Source organism: Xyrauchen texanus, chromosome 6 (assembly GCF_025860055.1).
Source record: "Xyrauchen texanus isolate HMW12.3.18 chromosome 6, RBS_HiC_50CHRs, whole genome shotgun sequence".
In the NCBI taxonomy this organism is placed as follows: Eukaryota; Metazoa; Chordata; class Actinopteri; order Cypriniformes; family Catostomidae; genus Xyrauchen; species Xyrauchen texanus.
Genome location: NC_068281.1, coordinates 39401562 through 39415456, shown reverse-complemented (window position 1 = coordinate 39415456; position 13895 = coordinate 39401562). Strand labels below are relative to the sequence as shown.

Genomic DNA, 13895 nt, shown 5'->3' with positions numbered 1-13895 from the left:
TGTGCCAAAATAAGCTCAAGGGTTAAAGTTTCTCCCTGTATATTTGTCTTGGCCCAACAGATACATTTTATGTCCAAAATGTCAAGGATACAAATCGATACAGTTATGATAAAGATATTATTTCTATAATACATATTTGTGAAAGTAAAAACACTCAGTGTACTAATTATACAAAACAGTCCCCAGAAAATATATTTAAAAAAAAAAGAAGAAGAAAAAAAGAAAATTCCCATTACTTTGTCACCCTCATGTTGTTTTCAATCTCATTTCGTTCTTCGGTGAAAGACAAAATTCGCAATTTACTTTCAATGCATTCTTTTGTCCTACAATGAAAGTGAATGTTGACTGAATCTTACATTTCACCTAATATTCTCTTCGTGTTCCGTGGAAGAAAGTAATACAGATTTGGAACAACGTGAGGCATGAAGGTGAGTACATTTATTTTTAACTATCCCTTTAACATTTTATTGGATTTTAGGTTTCAGAAAAAAGGATCAAACTTCCCTTCCCATTTTATCTTTTTTTTTTCAATCTGTTTTTTCACATGTGCCTGGAGTGTTTGTGCCAGTAAAATGGGTTTCAAGGACTATTCGACGAATTAGGGAGAAGGGAGGGAGCCTTGTTCAGGGTGAAATTGAAATGTCATACGAGCACCGGTAGTCCATCATAAAATTACATTAAGGCTTCATTCTAGATGGATAGCTTAACCCTTTAAAAATCTCTTGAATCATCCTGCTTCCTAATTTGACCATCAGAGTCATGAGAGTTCATAATATAACTGAAATAAGAAGACTAGTGCATGTAATTGTTATTGGACAAGTTCCAGACGCTAATGGGCTGGCTCTTGTGTTTCAGATCATGGGGAATTCGTACGCGGGGCAGCTGAAGTCTGCCCGCTTCGAGGAGGCTCTTCACAACTCTATAGAGGCCTCGCTGAGATCGACCGGTGGTGACCCACAGCCTGTATTCACACAGCTGTATCTCGAGCCTCATCAGTATCCTAGCAACCTGGAAGGTAAACAAGGTCATCAGCTTGTTTGTCATCACAGAAATGAAGAAATGAAGTGCTATTTCACTTGGGCAAAGAATCTGTATGATGTCCATCAGATAGCACCTACAACCGATGAAGTCATATATTCTTGAAGATTGTCACACTTATTTTTGTTTATGTGTTTCAGATATTAAACCCAAAATGGACCTGAGCCTGAAGTCTGACCTGTCCAGTCATGTGCTGGTGAATTGCCAGTCCTCCAATTGCATTGAGGATATGGATGATGAGGACGAATCAGACACCAGCAGTCCACCGTTGCCTTACCTGCAGGGACCCCCTCCTGATGGCTGCTGCACTATTGATGGTATGGAAAATTATCGAATGTATGCAAGATTAAGGCTTCATCCACACCAATGTTTGTTAGTTTGAAACTCCCTTTGCAGTTTCATAGTGGTTCAGTGTGGTTGAGAGGTGCAAACATAGCAAAATGTATGCATTTTCAAACAAAAACGTATTGCCGTGGACGTGGCTTTAGAGTTAAGAGATAGTTCACCCAAAAATGAAAATTCTGTTTGAAAACAATCACTATTTTTACAACACTTGTTGGTAATGGTAGTGGTGCAGAAACTACACCCTTGGCCTTTAAGGACTTTAATAAAATCCACAGTGCCATAGGTATAAAACGTTGGCACTTTTGCAACTGACTTCTAATTTATCGAGCCTGATTACAGTGTTATTTGAACCAGTCAAAGTTCAACTGTCAAGGTGAAATGCATGTCATGATGATGGCATTACAAATCTAGAAACAATCGCATTGAAACATTGGCCATGTAAACAATGAATCATCAGATATGTAGCTTCATTACACTGCTGACTTAACTCATCTGTTCTCCAGGATTCTGTCAAGCAGGAAAGGACCTGCGCCTGGTTTCCATGACAACAGAGTTTATCGAGGTTCCTGCAGGGTTCGAGCTGGTCGGTGCCAAATCGCCTAGCATCCCAGAGCATATCCTAGTCTGTGCAGTAGACAAGCGCTTCCTGCCAGATGAGAATGGGAAAAATGCACTTTTAGGTTGTTTATTTCAATATGATTCCAGGCTTGTATGATGTTGCATTAGACACATCTCATTTGGTCTTAAGGAAATCTGCATGCATGGTGCTGCAATGTGATTATAATTATTTTATATATTATTTTATACACTCTTGCTGTAAAAACAACACTTTCAGAACTCAATAACAATGAAAACATGACATAGCAAATATTGTTTATAGACATTGTAGTTTTCCACTACCAAGTAATTTCTTTGTCCTCACTGAAAACCAAATGCTACAAAAAGTTACAAAATCACAGCAAATCAGAACATACAGAAGCTAGAGAAGAAAGGACACTGGCGGCAGTTTATGCCGCCAGTGTCTATCGTACGCTTCTATCGTACCGTGCACAGCGTGTTTTAGTTTATAAACAGATTTCACACTTATAACTTTCTTCTTCCCAAAAATTTACTTTGTAATTGTGGTGAAAAATAACTGTAACGAAGTTGAATAATTATTATTTTCAATCAACTCAAGTAAAAGTTAAAGTACTATTATTTATTTATGGTTGAAAAATGTTCTCAAGTACTGTAACGAGAATAGTTGTAATTTGTTACTTTCCACCTCTGATTAGATTTAGTAGTTTGATATGGAGCAACGTTGAACAGGATGTTGGACCAGTTAGAGTCACTGTGGGTGGAGCTGCCCAGCACAATGCCATCTGCAGAGTTATCTTCAAACATTTGTGACATTAAAGTTGGTGGGTTACTATGGAGCCCCTATGAGTACAGGGAGGAAAGCGTTCCCTCGCAATACGTTTTGCATTCCCCTGCCATACATTTATCAATCCCCAATGTAAATTAATGATGGTTTACCTACAGTTACCATAGTTGAACTATGGTATTTGCGTAAAATATTCCATGGTTTTACAAAGTTAACCATAATTTAACAAAGATATTTTACATTTGAGTGTTTTAAAACCGTAGCAATAATACAGGAATACAAAACTGGCAATAAAAACCTTAATCATTCTAAACAATCAAAACATTGTTAGTTTTTCTGTAGTAACACCATGGTTAATTTGTGGTACATGAAAAAAAGAAATGGTTACTGCAGATTTACTATATGCGTTTTCCAAACTGCATTTTTGCACCATTGAAGGGCACTTCGGGAAGGGGACGCCACTCAAAGGGCCGTTCCAAACAATAGTAAGAATGTTATTTTCTACACAGATAGATAGAAAATAACCTTCACTTTTATGTCTGTGTTTTTGTGAAGGATTTTCAGGGAACTGTGTGGGCTGTGGTGAGAAAGGGTTCAGATACTTCACCGAGTTCTCCAACCACATCAACCTGAAGTTGTCCACCCAGCCGAAGAAGCAGAAGCACTTAAAGTACTACCTGATGAAGAACTCTCAGGGTGCTCTGTGCAAGGGAGCCTTCATTTGCTGGAAAGGTACCATATTTAAGACATTACACAACTCAAAATTTGCCCAATGTGAAAAAAGCGATAACGTGCAAGAATGGGTATCTAAGCATTACCACCCCAAAAGGCTGGGAAAGTATGAAAAATGCTAAGAAAACAAAAAGGAGTGATTTGTAAATTATTTTCACCCTTTGCTATATTGAAAGCACTACAACTACACATTATATTAGGTTTTTCCTTGTGAAAAATGTACAGTAATTTCAAATCAGATGATTGCAACACGCTCCAAAAATGTTGGGACTATTATTAAGCATGTGGGCACTGAAGACACAAGTTTGTTATGTTTAGAAAGTGGAATTTTCCCCCAATCATCCATTATGCAGGTTTTTAGCTGTACGTGGTCTTCATAATGTGCCACACATTCTCAATTGGAGACAGCTCAGGACTGCAGGCAGGCCAATCTAGCACCAACACTCTCTACTTCACAGCCATGCACTTGTAAAACAGTATGGATTGTAATGGCAGTATGTGGTTTGAAGTTGTCCTGCTGTAAAATGCAGGGACGTCACTGGAAAAGACTTTGCTGGATGGCAGTATATGTTGCTCCAAAATTTGTACACATCTGTCTGCATTCATGGTGTTCTCACAGATGTGTGAGTTACCCATGCCCTGGGCACTGACACACCCCTGGCCCATACAGACACTGGCTTTTGGACCTGATGCTAATAACAGCTTGGATAGCCCTTTCCCTCTTTGGCCCAGATAACACGACAGAGTTTTTTTTTTTTTTCAAAAACTTCAGACCAAAAAACACGGTTCCACTGTTCTACTTTCCATCTAAGATTAAGCCCAGAGAAGTCGGCAGCGGTTCTGGACAGTGTTGATGTAGGGCTTCTCCTTTACATAGTAAGTCTTAACTTGCATCAGTGGATGCAGCGGTGAGTGGTGTTGACTAACAAAGGATTACTAAAGTTATCCCAAACCCATGTTCATGATATCCATTTTATATGAATGCCTCTTTTTAAGACAGCGATATCTGAGGGATCTGAGATAACACATATTCAGAAATGGTTTTCAGCATGCCCTTTACGCACCGACATTTGACCAGATTCCTTGAATCTTTTAAATATATTGTGCACTGTAGAGGGTGAAATGCCCAAAACCTTTTTTTGTCTTTGGGAACATTGTTCTGAAAGTGCTGGATTATTTGCTGAAGCATTTGTTTGAAAATGGACAAATATCGAATGATCCTTTGTTCTTTAAGGACTAGGCTGTTTTGGAGGCTCCTCTTATACAATGACACGATTGCATCACCTGTTTAACATCTCCGGTTTCACATCACCTTGTTATTTCAACTCGTCAAATTATTATTATTTTTTAAAATTGCCGCTGTCTCAACTTTTTTGGAGCGTGTTGCAATCATGTGATTTTAAATTACTGTACATTTTCATAAAACATTGAAATTCACAAGGTAAAACATCATATAATATGTAGTTCTGGTGCTTTAAATATAGCAAAGGTTGAATATAATTTACAAATCACTCCTTTTTGTTTTTATTAGCATTTTGTTCAATTCAATTTCTTAAACTCAACTGGCAAATGGTTACAAAAAAAAGCCATTGGCAAATGCTGATAGTACAGTGTGATATTAAAGTGAATGAAATTTTAATTGAATAATCTTTGTTATATTTAACTTGAACCTAGTATAACCAAGAATTAAAACATTATACCAGATAACTGTTTAGTACTTTTGAAACCTGATATAGAAAAATACTTATTAAAGACAATATTGTCCTATACCAATAGTTAGTGCACCCCTAACACCCACATATTATCCATAAAATGATTGCTGAGCCCCTTTTGATTTGAGATGAAGAGAGATGGAGATTTGACAGTAGCTATGTTGTGAACAAACAGCATGGAGGAAGTGTATTTTCTTTTTTCAATTTTAAATTCTCAGATCGCAAGATAAGGCCTTTCTCAAGCAGTGCTTCATCGTCTAAGCCTAGCTCCTCATCATCGCTAAGCAGCAAAGAAAATGGAGAAACAAATGGCCACAGTCCATCTCCCTTCCCCCTCTCAGGTGTGTGCCATATTATACATGCATGTCTTGGTACGAATATTGTTCCAAAACCATTATAGTGAGTTCCAGAGATTCCAGTAGTGTTGGGTTCGAGTCCACCTTAGTCGAGTCCGAGTTGAGTCCGAGTCCGAATTAATCTGTTCATAAATCTGAATTAAAATTGTAACCGTAAACTCAACATCAATATTTTAAGCTTATTTTAACCTTCCCAACTAAGAAAAACAATTTGTCAATATAAATGCAAAAAAAGAATAAATAGTATGTATAATAGGTGAATAAAGACTGATATGTAGTAAATTTCATTTTGTCTCGATATAGACAACATGTTCAGTTTGAATGACTTGGCGTAGTAAGCATGAGTCTGATAAAACCTGTGTCCTAATAATTTGCAGAGTTGGGGAACGTACTTTTTAAAGTGTACTTACGTCATTGATATTTCTAGATGAGAGCGGCAGAGCACGTCTGGCGAATGGCGATCTCTTTCCCTCAAACACAGTCCGAGTCCGAACTCGAGTAGCCCAACTCTAGATTCCAGCAAGCACACACATCTTTCTTATATCTGCAGATATGCAGTTTGCACACAAGCTTAAATCATTTTAAACCTCTCAAATCAAGCTTTGCACTACTTAATTGCTTGATATAAACATAACACATGCTGCTATATCCATTGCTCCAAGGTAATGTTATGCTCTGGGGCAGGGGTTTTTCTGGAGGGGGGGGTGAATCCTGAGGTTGGGGGGTGCTACTCAGCATTCGGTGACATCTGGCTGGAGGCCACATAGTGTTTACGCAATAGTGCTTGGTGAAAGAAAGCAAATCATTGTCTCATTCTTCCTCAAAATGTTGTTCAGAGAGCCAGGCAGCTGGCCGTAGAGTGCGTCCATTAGTAGTGACCAGAGCAGGCTTTTTAACAATGCAAAGGTCATTAAGGTTTTGGAAAAGGGCTTAATTATTTTGACTTGATCTCAGTAATTGTGAGTATTTGAAGGAAGATAATACACATTGGTAGGTTGATGCAAAACATGTCCAATTACTTCGTAATTTTAATCTACAGTAAATGTAAGGCTTTTACGTATGTTGCCATTTTTCTTGCTCATAATTAGTAGCTCTGTGACAAAAATCTATTCCATTTAGTCTCTCAAATTATAGCTCATAAAAGCTGCATGCATACTATTTATAAAGAAATTAGCGAAAGGCTATTTAAATAGTTTAGCATGACATACCGCGGGGCATTTCTATGTACAGTATTTCCCAAAAGTTTTTAATGTCAACTATCCAGTAGTGCAATATTATATAAATTCTTCTTATATAGAACAGTGAAAAATGTAAAGCTGCATTGTTAATTAATGTTTTCTTGACCTACAGACTCACCTCCGGCCTGCATGCAGTCCAGTTCCTCCTCAGGGATTTTTGGAACGCCAGACCAGGGATTCCTCAAACCATTGAACACACCAACCCATGGGACCAAGACTTTACCAATCGGTATCAGATATTTTTCCTCATTTAGATTTTCAAGAAGCATTGATTGCTGAGTTATACTGACTTAAACCATATATCATTTTGAATCAAAGACATCAGCTCCAAATTGTATTTTTAAATTTGATGGAATATGGATGGAATGGTACATTTAAGGAATACACTAATCAGTTTTGTTTCCTAACGTCATTGTTTTCCAAAGTATGCGTTTTTTAAACAATCCTCTTCACTCTGTATTGCGGCAAAATAAAAGCTCCATTAAAATGGATAAAAATACAACAGAAATATATCACAACTGTATGTTACAGTAATGTAACATTCACTGTAGTAATAATAAAATAATAATTGTTGTAACAGTGTGTTTCAAATGACTCTTATTTTGAAGTGTTTTTTTTTTTACCTCTGTCTTCTGTTTCCCCCAGACTACATTTTCCATAATGCACTGCCCTCATCACTGCCATCTGTTCCCTAATGTTCTCACCCTTGTGTGTATAAATACCCTCTAGTTTTGTTCCCTCTTTGTCAGTTCTTGTTTGTTGCTGTGTGAGTTCACATTTGTTTGTTTCACTATTATCATCTTCATTAAAAGAGTCCCTCGTCTCAGCTCAGCAACTACTTGTTACAGAAAATGATGATAGTGAAACAAACATGAACTCATACAGAAACAAACAAGAACTGACAAAAAGGGAACAAAACTAGAGGTAGTTTTGTTACTAGTCCGGGGGAACAGAGGACAAAGATCACTTCAAAATAAGAGTCCTTGGAAACATGACAGAAACACACTGTGACAATTGTATTATATTTTGACAATACCTGTTGTGCAGCACTTGATTTGACAAAAACATCTTCAGCATTGTATTTTGAGAGTGTTTTAAACAGTATTGTAATTTAACATTATTGTATTAAAAAGCTACAAATGAAAAAAGCACCCTTGTGCTGGGTCTCAAAAACTTTGAGGTGGGCTTTTTTCACTTGGGCCAGTGAGCACCTACACAGAACACCCTATATACTACCTATAAGCCACCCGAAACACCATAGCAACCACCTAGAAACAACCCAGAACACCCTAGCAACCAAATAGCAACATGCTAAAAACCACTCAAACCACTGTAGCCTTTTTGCAACAAGCAATGCACACTTGGTCTTCTTTAAAAATGTAATTAATAGTAATAATCTAGTTGGTAGTTTTAATGAAAGCTGCATGTACACCATGTTGGTTATACCAACTGACTGTCCCTTTCTGTTCTTGGAGTCATCTACAACAATTCATAGCTGTTTTGGCACTAAATTTAGTTTGAAAACAAATTATTTTTAATGTAATGGGTTTCAATTATATGTATATGAGATTACTAGTGCACGTTCTCCTTTAGTATTAAGCAGCTTCCCAAATATGGTCAGAGTAAGGCTCAGATGTTGCTTAGCTGCAGTATTGTTTGTCTTACTCCAGCAAAAGTACAGATTGAGTCCTTCCTCTGAGGGTCATTTGGATTGGCTGCTTACACATCACAACCTCTGTACACATTTTGCAAACAGGCGGGCACACACACACACACACACACACACACACACACACACACACCCACACACACACATTAATTTGGTCACTCTGAATCATCAATATAAGACCAGAAGCTCAGTAAGGTTTTTAAGGTCGCCCCACAAATTTCTCATTATCATCAAGCACATTTTAATTGACGTGTAACACGTATTTGATCTATATGTGTATGTCAAGAATATTAGAGGTGAAAGTGCCCCTACAGTTCATTATTAATATGCCATCAGTTATAGGAAATCAATATGCTTTTCTCTATAGGCCTAATTCTCCTTCAGAAATTAGCAAGAAAGCAAGCCATGGAGTGTGTGTTTGTATTTGTGTGTAGGCAGTAGTGTTTGCTTAGTTAGAAGAAACGTGTACATTAAACATTAATATGTGAAACCTGACACACATTAGGTCTCTTTAGGGACATTTGGTAATATATTTTAGACTACATGGTATCATGGTTTTATACAGGATGTATTACTAAGTATGTATACAAAATAGTATTTGGATTTCTATAATAAATTGAGTGTGTTCTTCAGTGCCCACTGCTCTCCGAGTTAACAGTCTGACTAATGGCCTGAGTATGGATGGACGGTCCAGTCTACTGAGCCCCCCTCAAACAAACATGCTCGACACACCTAGTCATGGCCATTATCGGGCCACAGAACCAGGGGACAGTCCAGGTAAGCATTACCATGGCAATCATCTATCCGGTGTAATTACAATGTCCTAACATTGTAATATATGTGTTAATCGACTGATAACTGTATCTTTTGATTTAAATATAATAATAAACATTATGCATCCTACACTCTTTCTCGCAGTGTCCTCTGCTATGGCGTCAGGTCCGCCCAAAAAGCGTCACCGTAGCTGGCACCCCACCTCTCTAGTGTCCGTCCCTGCCACGGCTGTCTCTGTGCCAGCCATCCGGCCGCTGGCATGCAGCTCTGGTGGGTGTGATGTAATCGTACACAGTCTTTAATGCTGTTTGTTTATGTTTATGCATGTCTTTGTGCAGAGATGCTTCTCACAGCAATGAAGGACCAAGGGACGTGAAAAAATCCATCTGCAAGGATGATTTATTCATTGTCTCCATAGAAATAGGGGTGAGAGGTCACTCTGACTTTCAAAAGAACTGAAGGACTGGAGCTCGGAGATCCTTGGAGATTAATTTGTCATGCTGTATCTTAGTTACCTTTTCCTCAACATTGATTGGAGTGTCAGGTTAACACAGGATGCGAGTGGAGAGGCTGAAGAGATCTCTCCACAGTATGTTTGTTGTTAACCATCAAGTTTCCAGTATACATGTACAAAGATTAAGGTGCTGCTCTTCAGTTCCAGGTCCTTTGTTGTCCCTGTCCAATCAACAGCCTCCGGTCCGGAGTGATACAGCCCCAACCAATCACAGCAGGGGAAACCGTCATCGTACCTGACAACCTTCTGAACACCTCTGGGGTCCGGCCCGTCCTTCTTATTGGTCAGTCAAATAAAAAGCATTTTTCTATTTAAATGCACATTTCATTATCAGCATTAAATTTGAGTGGAAATTTGACAAAAATATTAGATTAGAGAATAACTCAAAGAGCATATTTTGTGTTTCAGTGAAAGCAAGGAAATCTGACCATTTGTACAAAAGAGTGAACTAGTCAATGTTACATATTGGCTGTACATTTGTACAAGGTGTTTTTATGAGTAAACACAACTAAATTGTCCAGTCAATTTAACATACAAGTTGTTACTTATCAACTTGTACTTAATTTGGATTAACAAGTGTATTCTATTTGCCTCCTAATCAAATTATTAGTGCAAAACTCGCTGGGTTTACTTGACAATTAATGTTAGGTTCACTGCACAATAACATTATATCAGCATGCCTTAAAGGGATAGTTCACCCAAAAAGGAAAATTCTCTCATCATTTACTCACCCTCATGCCATCCCAGATGTGTGTGACTTTCTTTCTTATGCAGAACATTTCAGAATATTTCAGCTCTGTAGGTCCATATAGCATATAAATACAATACATGTGAATGGGTGCCAAAAATCCATAAGACTGTAGTGGTAAAATCTTCTGAAGCGATATGGTGTGAGTTAGAAACTGATAATTTTAAAAGTCCTTTTTTACAATAAGTTCTCCCTGCTCAGTCAATCTCCACTTTAACTTTCACAGTCTTCTTCTTGTGTTTTTGGTGATACACATTCTTCATGCATATCACCCCTACTGGGCAGGAAGAAGAATGTCTAGCAAAAAAAAGGACTTTAATATTGATCTATTTCTCACCCACACTTATCATATCACTTCAGAAGACATGGATTGAGCTCTCGACTCACCCTGTCTTTAGACCTGATAAGTGTTTGCATGTGTGTTAACTCAACATCGACTTGTTTGAATGCCCTCTCCAGGTCAAGGCACTTTACCATACTTCTTTGGCAATGTGGGAGATCTGGTGGTGAGCCCCCTGCTGGTCAGCTGCTATATTGGCAGAGAGCTGAATGAGAAAAGCCTTGCCAGTCTGGGCATGTCAGCTAGCCAGTTTCTCACCACAGAGACCATGATACTACTCACACTGCAGTATCTCGCACGACTCGGTGAGTAACACTGATGCATGAATCAAAATCTATTTCACATTCATTTATTTTTGATAACACTTCATGAGAAGATTGTATTTAAATGCGTACACTAGTCTTATTACTATTGCAATGTTGTTTTATCAGATAAAAAGTATGCAATGTATCAGCATCTACAATAAGTGCTCAAAGTTTGTTCATCATTTTTAATAGTTACCAATTAAGACACCTTTCTACAGTGCTTTTAATTACTTTATTTGCTCTTTTGTCTGTGTTTAATCCAGGTACGGAGCAGATCCCATTGCGTGAAGAGTTTGAGCAGATCGTTCTCAACGCCATGCTGTGCAGGCCGACCGGACCTTCCGTGTCCCCGGCCCAGCTGCCTTGGTTAGCTCGTATGGAGGCCAGTGTGTCAGGTGGCAGCGTTCAGGTGCTGGTCACGCACGGCTTGCTGGGAGAGGGCATCTCTGATTCACTGCGCACACTGAGTGAAACGCCACTGCAGCAGCAGCGGTGTCTCCCAAACTATGTGCTCATTATCTGCACCTCGAAAAATGGAGCTAACGAGTTCTGTGTGCTGGTGCTTGGTAAGGACTGCTACCTTAACAGATAGAGATCTTTTTTCATTCAGAGAGTGTAGAAAATTGATCTCACGAACTGTTTGACCAATTCAACATTCAACACAACACAGAGTAGATTCAACACTGCTCAGTGTTAGTTTTTAACACTCTTGTAGAGTGGACTTTTGGAGACATCAAGGAGTGTTAATTTAACACAGGGGATTTTGCTGTCTAGTATTTTGATTGTATATATAGTTTATACATATAGTTTATTAAATGATGATCAATAATTAAATTATATATATATATATATATATATATATATATATATATATATATATATACACACACTCACAGGCCACTTTATTTGGAACACCTGTACACCTACTTATTCATGCGATTATCTAATCAGCCAATCGTGTGGCAGCAGTGTAGTGTATAAACTCATGCAGTGTAATCTATAAAATCAATTAATAGCTTCAGTTAATGCTCACATCAACCATCAGAATGGAGAAACATTTGATCTCAGTGATTTGGACCATGGCATGATTGTTGGTGCCATATGGGCTGGTTTGAGTATTTCTGTAAATGTTGATCTCCTGGGATTTTCACACACAACAGTCTCTAGAGTGTAAAGAGAATGGTACGAAAAACAAAAAACAGCCAGCGAGCAGCAGTTCTGTAGGCATAAACAGCTTGTTAATGACAGAGGTCAGAGGAGAATGGCCAGACTGGTCCAAGCTGACAGTAACCCAAATAACCACACATTACAAAAGTCCATGCAGAAAAGCATTTGTGAACATACAACATGTCGAACATTGAGGCAGATGAGCTACAGCAGCAGAAGACCCCTCTGGGCACCACTGCTGTCAGCTAAGAACAGGAAACTGAGGATGCAGTGGGCACAGGCTCACCAAAACTGGAAAAACATTGCCTGGTCTGACAAATCTGGATTTCTGCAGAGGTACACAAATGGTAGGCCCACTGCAGCCTCAGTTTTCTGTTCTTGACTGACAGAAGTGGAACCCAACGTGGTCTTCTGCTGTTGTAGCCCATCCGCCTCAAGGTTCGACGTGTCCATTCAGTGTGATTATCTGAGTTAACGTATCCTTTCTATCAGCTCAAACAAGTCTGGCCATTCTTTGTTGACCTCTCTCATCAACAAAGTGTTTTCGTTCACAGAACTGCCGTACACTGGTTGTTTTTCGTATCATTCTCTTTACACTCTAAAGAATGTTGTGTGTGAAACTCCCAGGAGATCAGCAGTTACAGAAATACACAAACCAGCCCATTTAGCAGCAAAAATCAGGCTAAGATCACATTTTTCCCCATTCTCATGGTTGATATGAACATTTACTGAAGCTCTTGACCCATATGCATTATTTAACACATTACACTGCTACCACACAATTGGCTGATTTGATAATTGCATGAATAAGTAGATGTACAGGTGTACCTAATAAAGTTGCTGGTGAGTGTGTAAAATTATGTTTTCAATGGTAAATTGTCATAGTGAAAATTGCAAATATTACCTATCTGGAAATGAAAATGTATATTGAATAGCATTCTCTCAATATTAAATGCCATTCACTGATATGTGAACCTCCGTTGTTTTTTAAGGTAAATATCAGTCTCGAGCTCTGGCAGAGAGCATGCTCACAACAAATGAGTTTCTGAAGGAGATCAGCTATGAGCTCATCACAGGGAAGGTTAGCGTGCTTGCCTCACACTTCCAAAGCACCTCATTAGGTGAGTTGCCACTTTTCATTGAGTGTGTATTATTGTGTTTTATTTAGGAACAATTTAAAATGATCCAAACAAATCAGTTGTAATCAGTATTTCCTGATCATTTATGTAATGTAATGGCTCAGTTTTGTGGACAATTCCAAAAATTGATCAAATCAATTGTCCCCTGTTTTAAATTTCATATTGATTGTGATGCTATAGGGGACAACTTGGACAAACAGCTGGTTCGGTATAAACGTAAACGCAAAGACCGCGTGGTTCAGCCTTTCCAGGGACATCTCACTGAATACATCCACTCCCATGAGGCAGCATCCATGATACCAGAATCAGGGCCAGGTGAGCTTTTGTCCCCCCCATGATAAAACTCAAATGAGTTTCCATCTGGACTCGAACTCAACACTCAGATCTTTCCACCCAATCACCTCAGGTAATTTAAATCTGTATATACTTTGTGTGTGTGTGTGTGTGTGTGTGTG

At 38.5% G+C, this 13895-nt stretch overlaps 1 protein-coding gene across 1 annotated transcript in view; it reads left to right on the top strand.

The window, feature by feature from the left end:
• Positions 1–13895, top strand: part of LOC127645227 (GREB1-like protein) — a 72610-nt gene that overhangs the window by 33086 nt on the left and 25629 nt on the right. Inside the window, 14 exon segments of the mRNA XM_052128774.1 lie at positions 856–1015; positions 1179–1355; positions 1887–2063; positions 3302–3478; positions 5409–5531; positions 6897–7013; positions 9087–9230; positions 9372–9497; positions 9889–9922; positions 9924–10024; positions 10949–11134; positions 11398–11700; positions 13294–13422; positions 13621–13755. Of these exon segments, the coding sequence (XP_051984734.1) occupies positions 859–1015; positions 1179–1355; positions 1887–2063; positions 3302–3478; positions 5409–5531; positions 6897–7013; positions 9087–9230; positions 9372–9497; positions 9889–9922; positions 9924–10024; positions 10949–11134; positions 11398–11700; positions 13294–13422; positions 13621–13755 (2086 nt within the window). The 5' untranslated portion in view covers positions 856–858.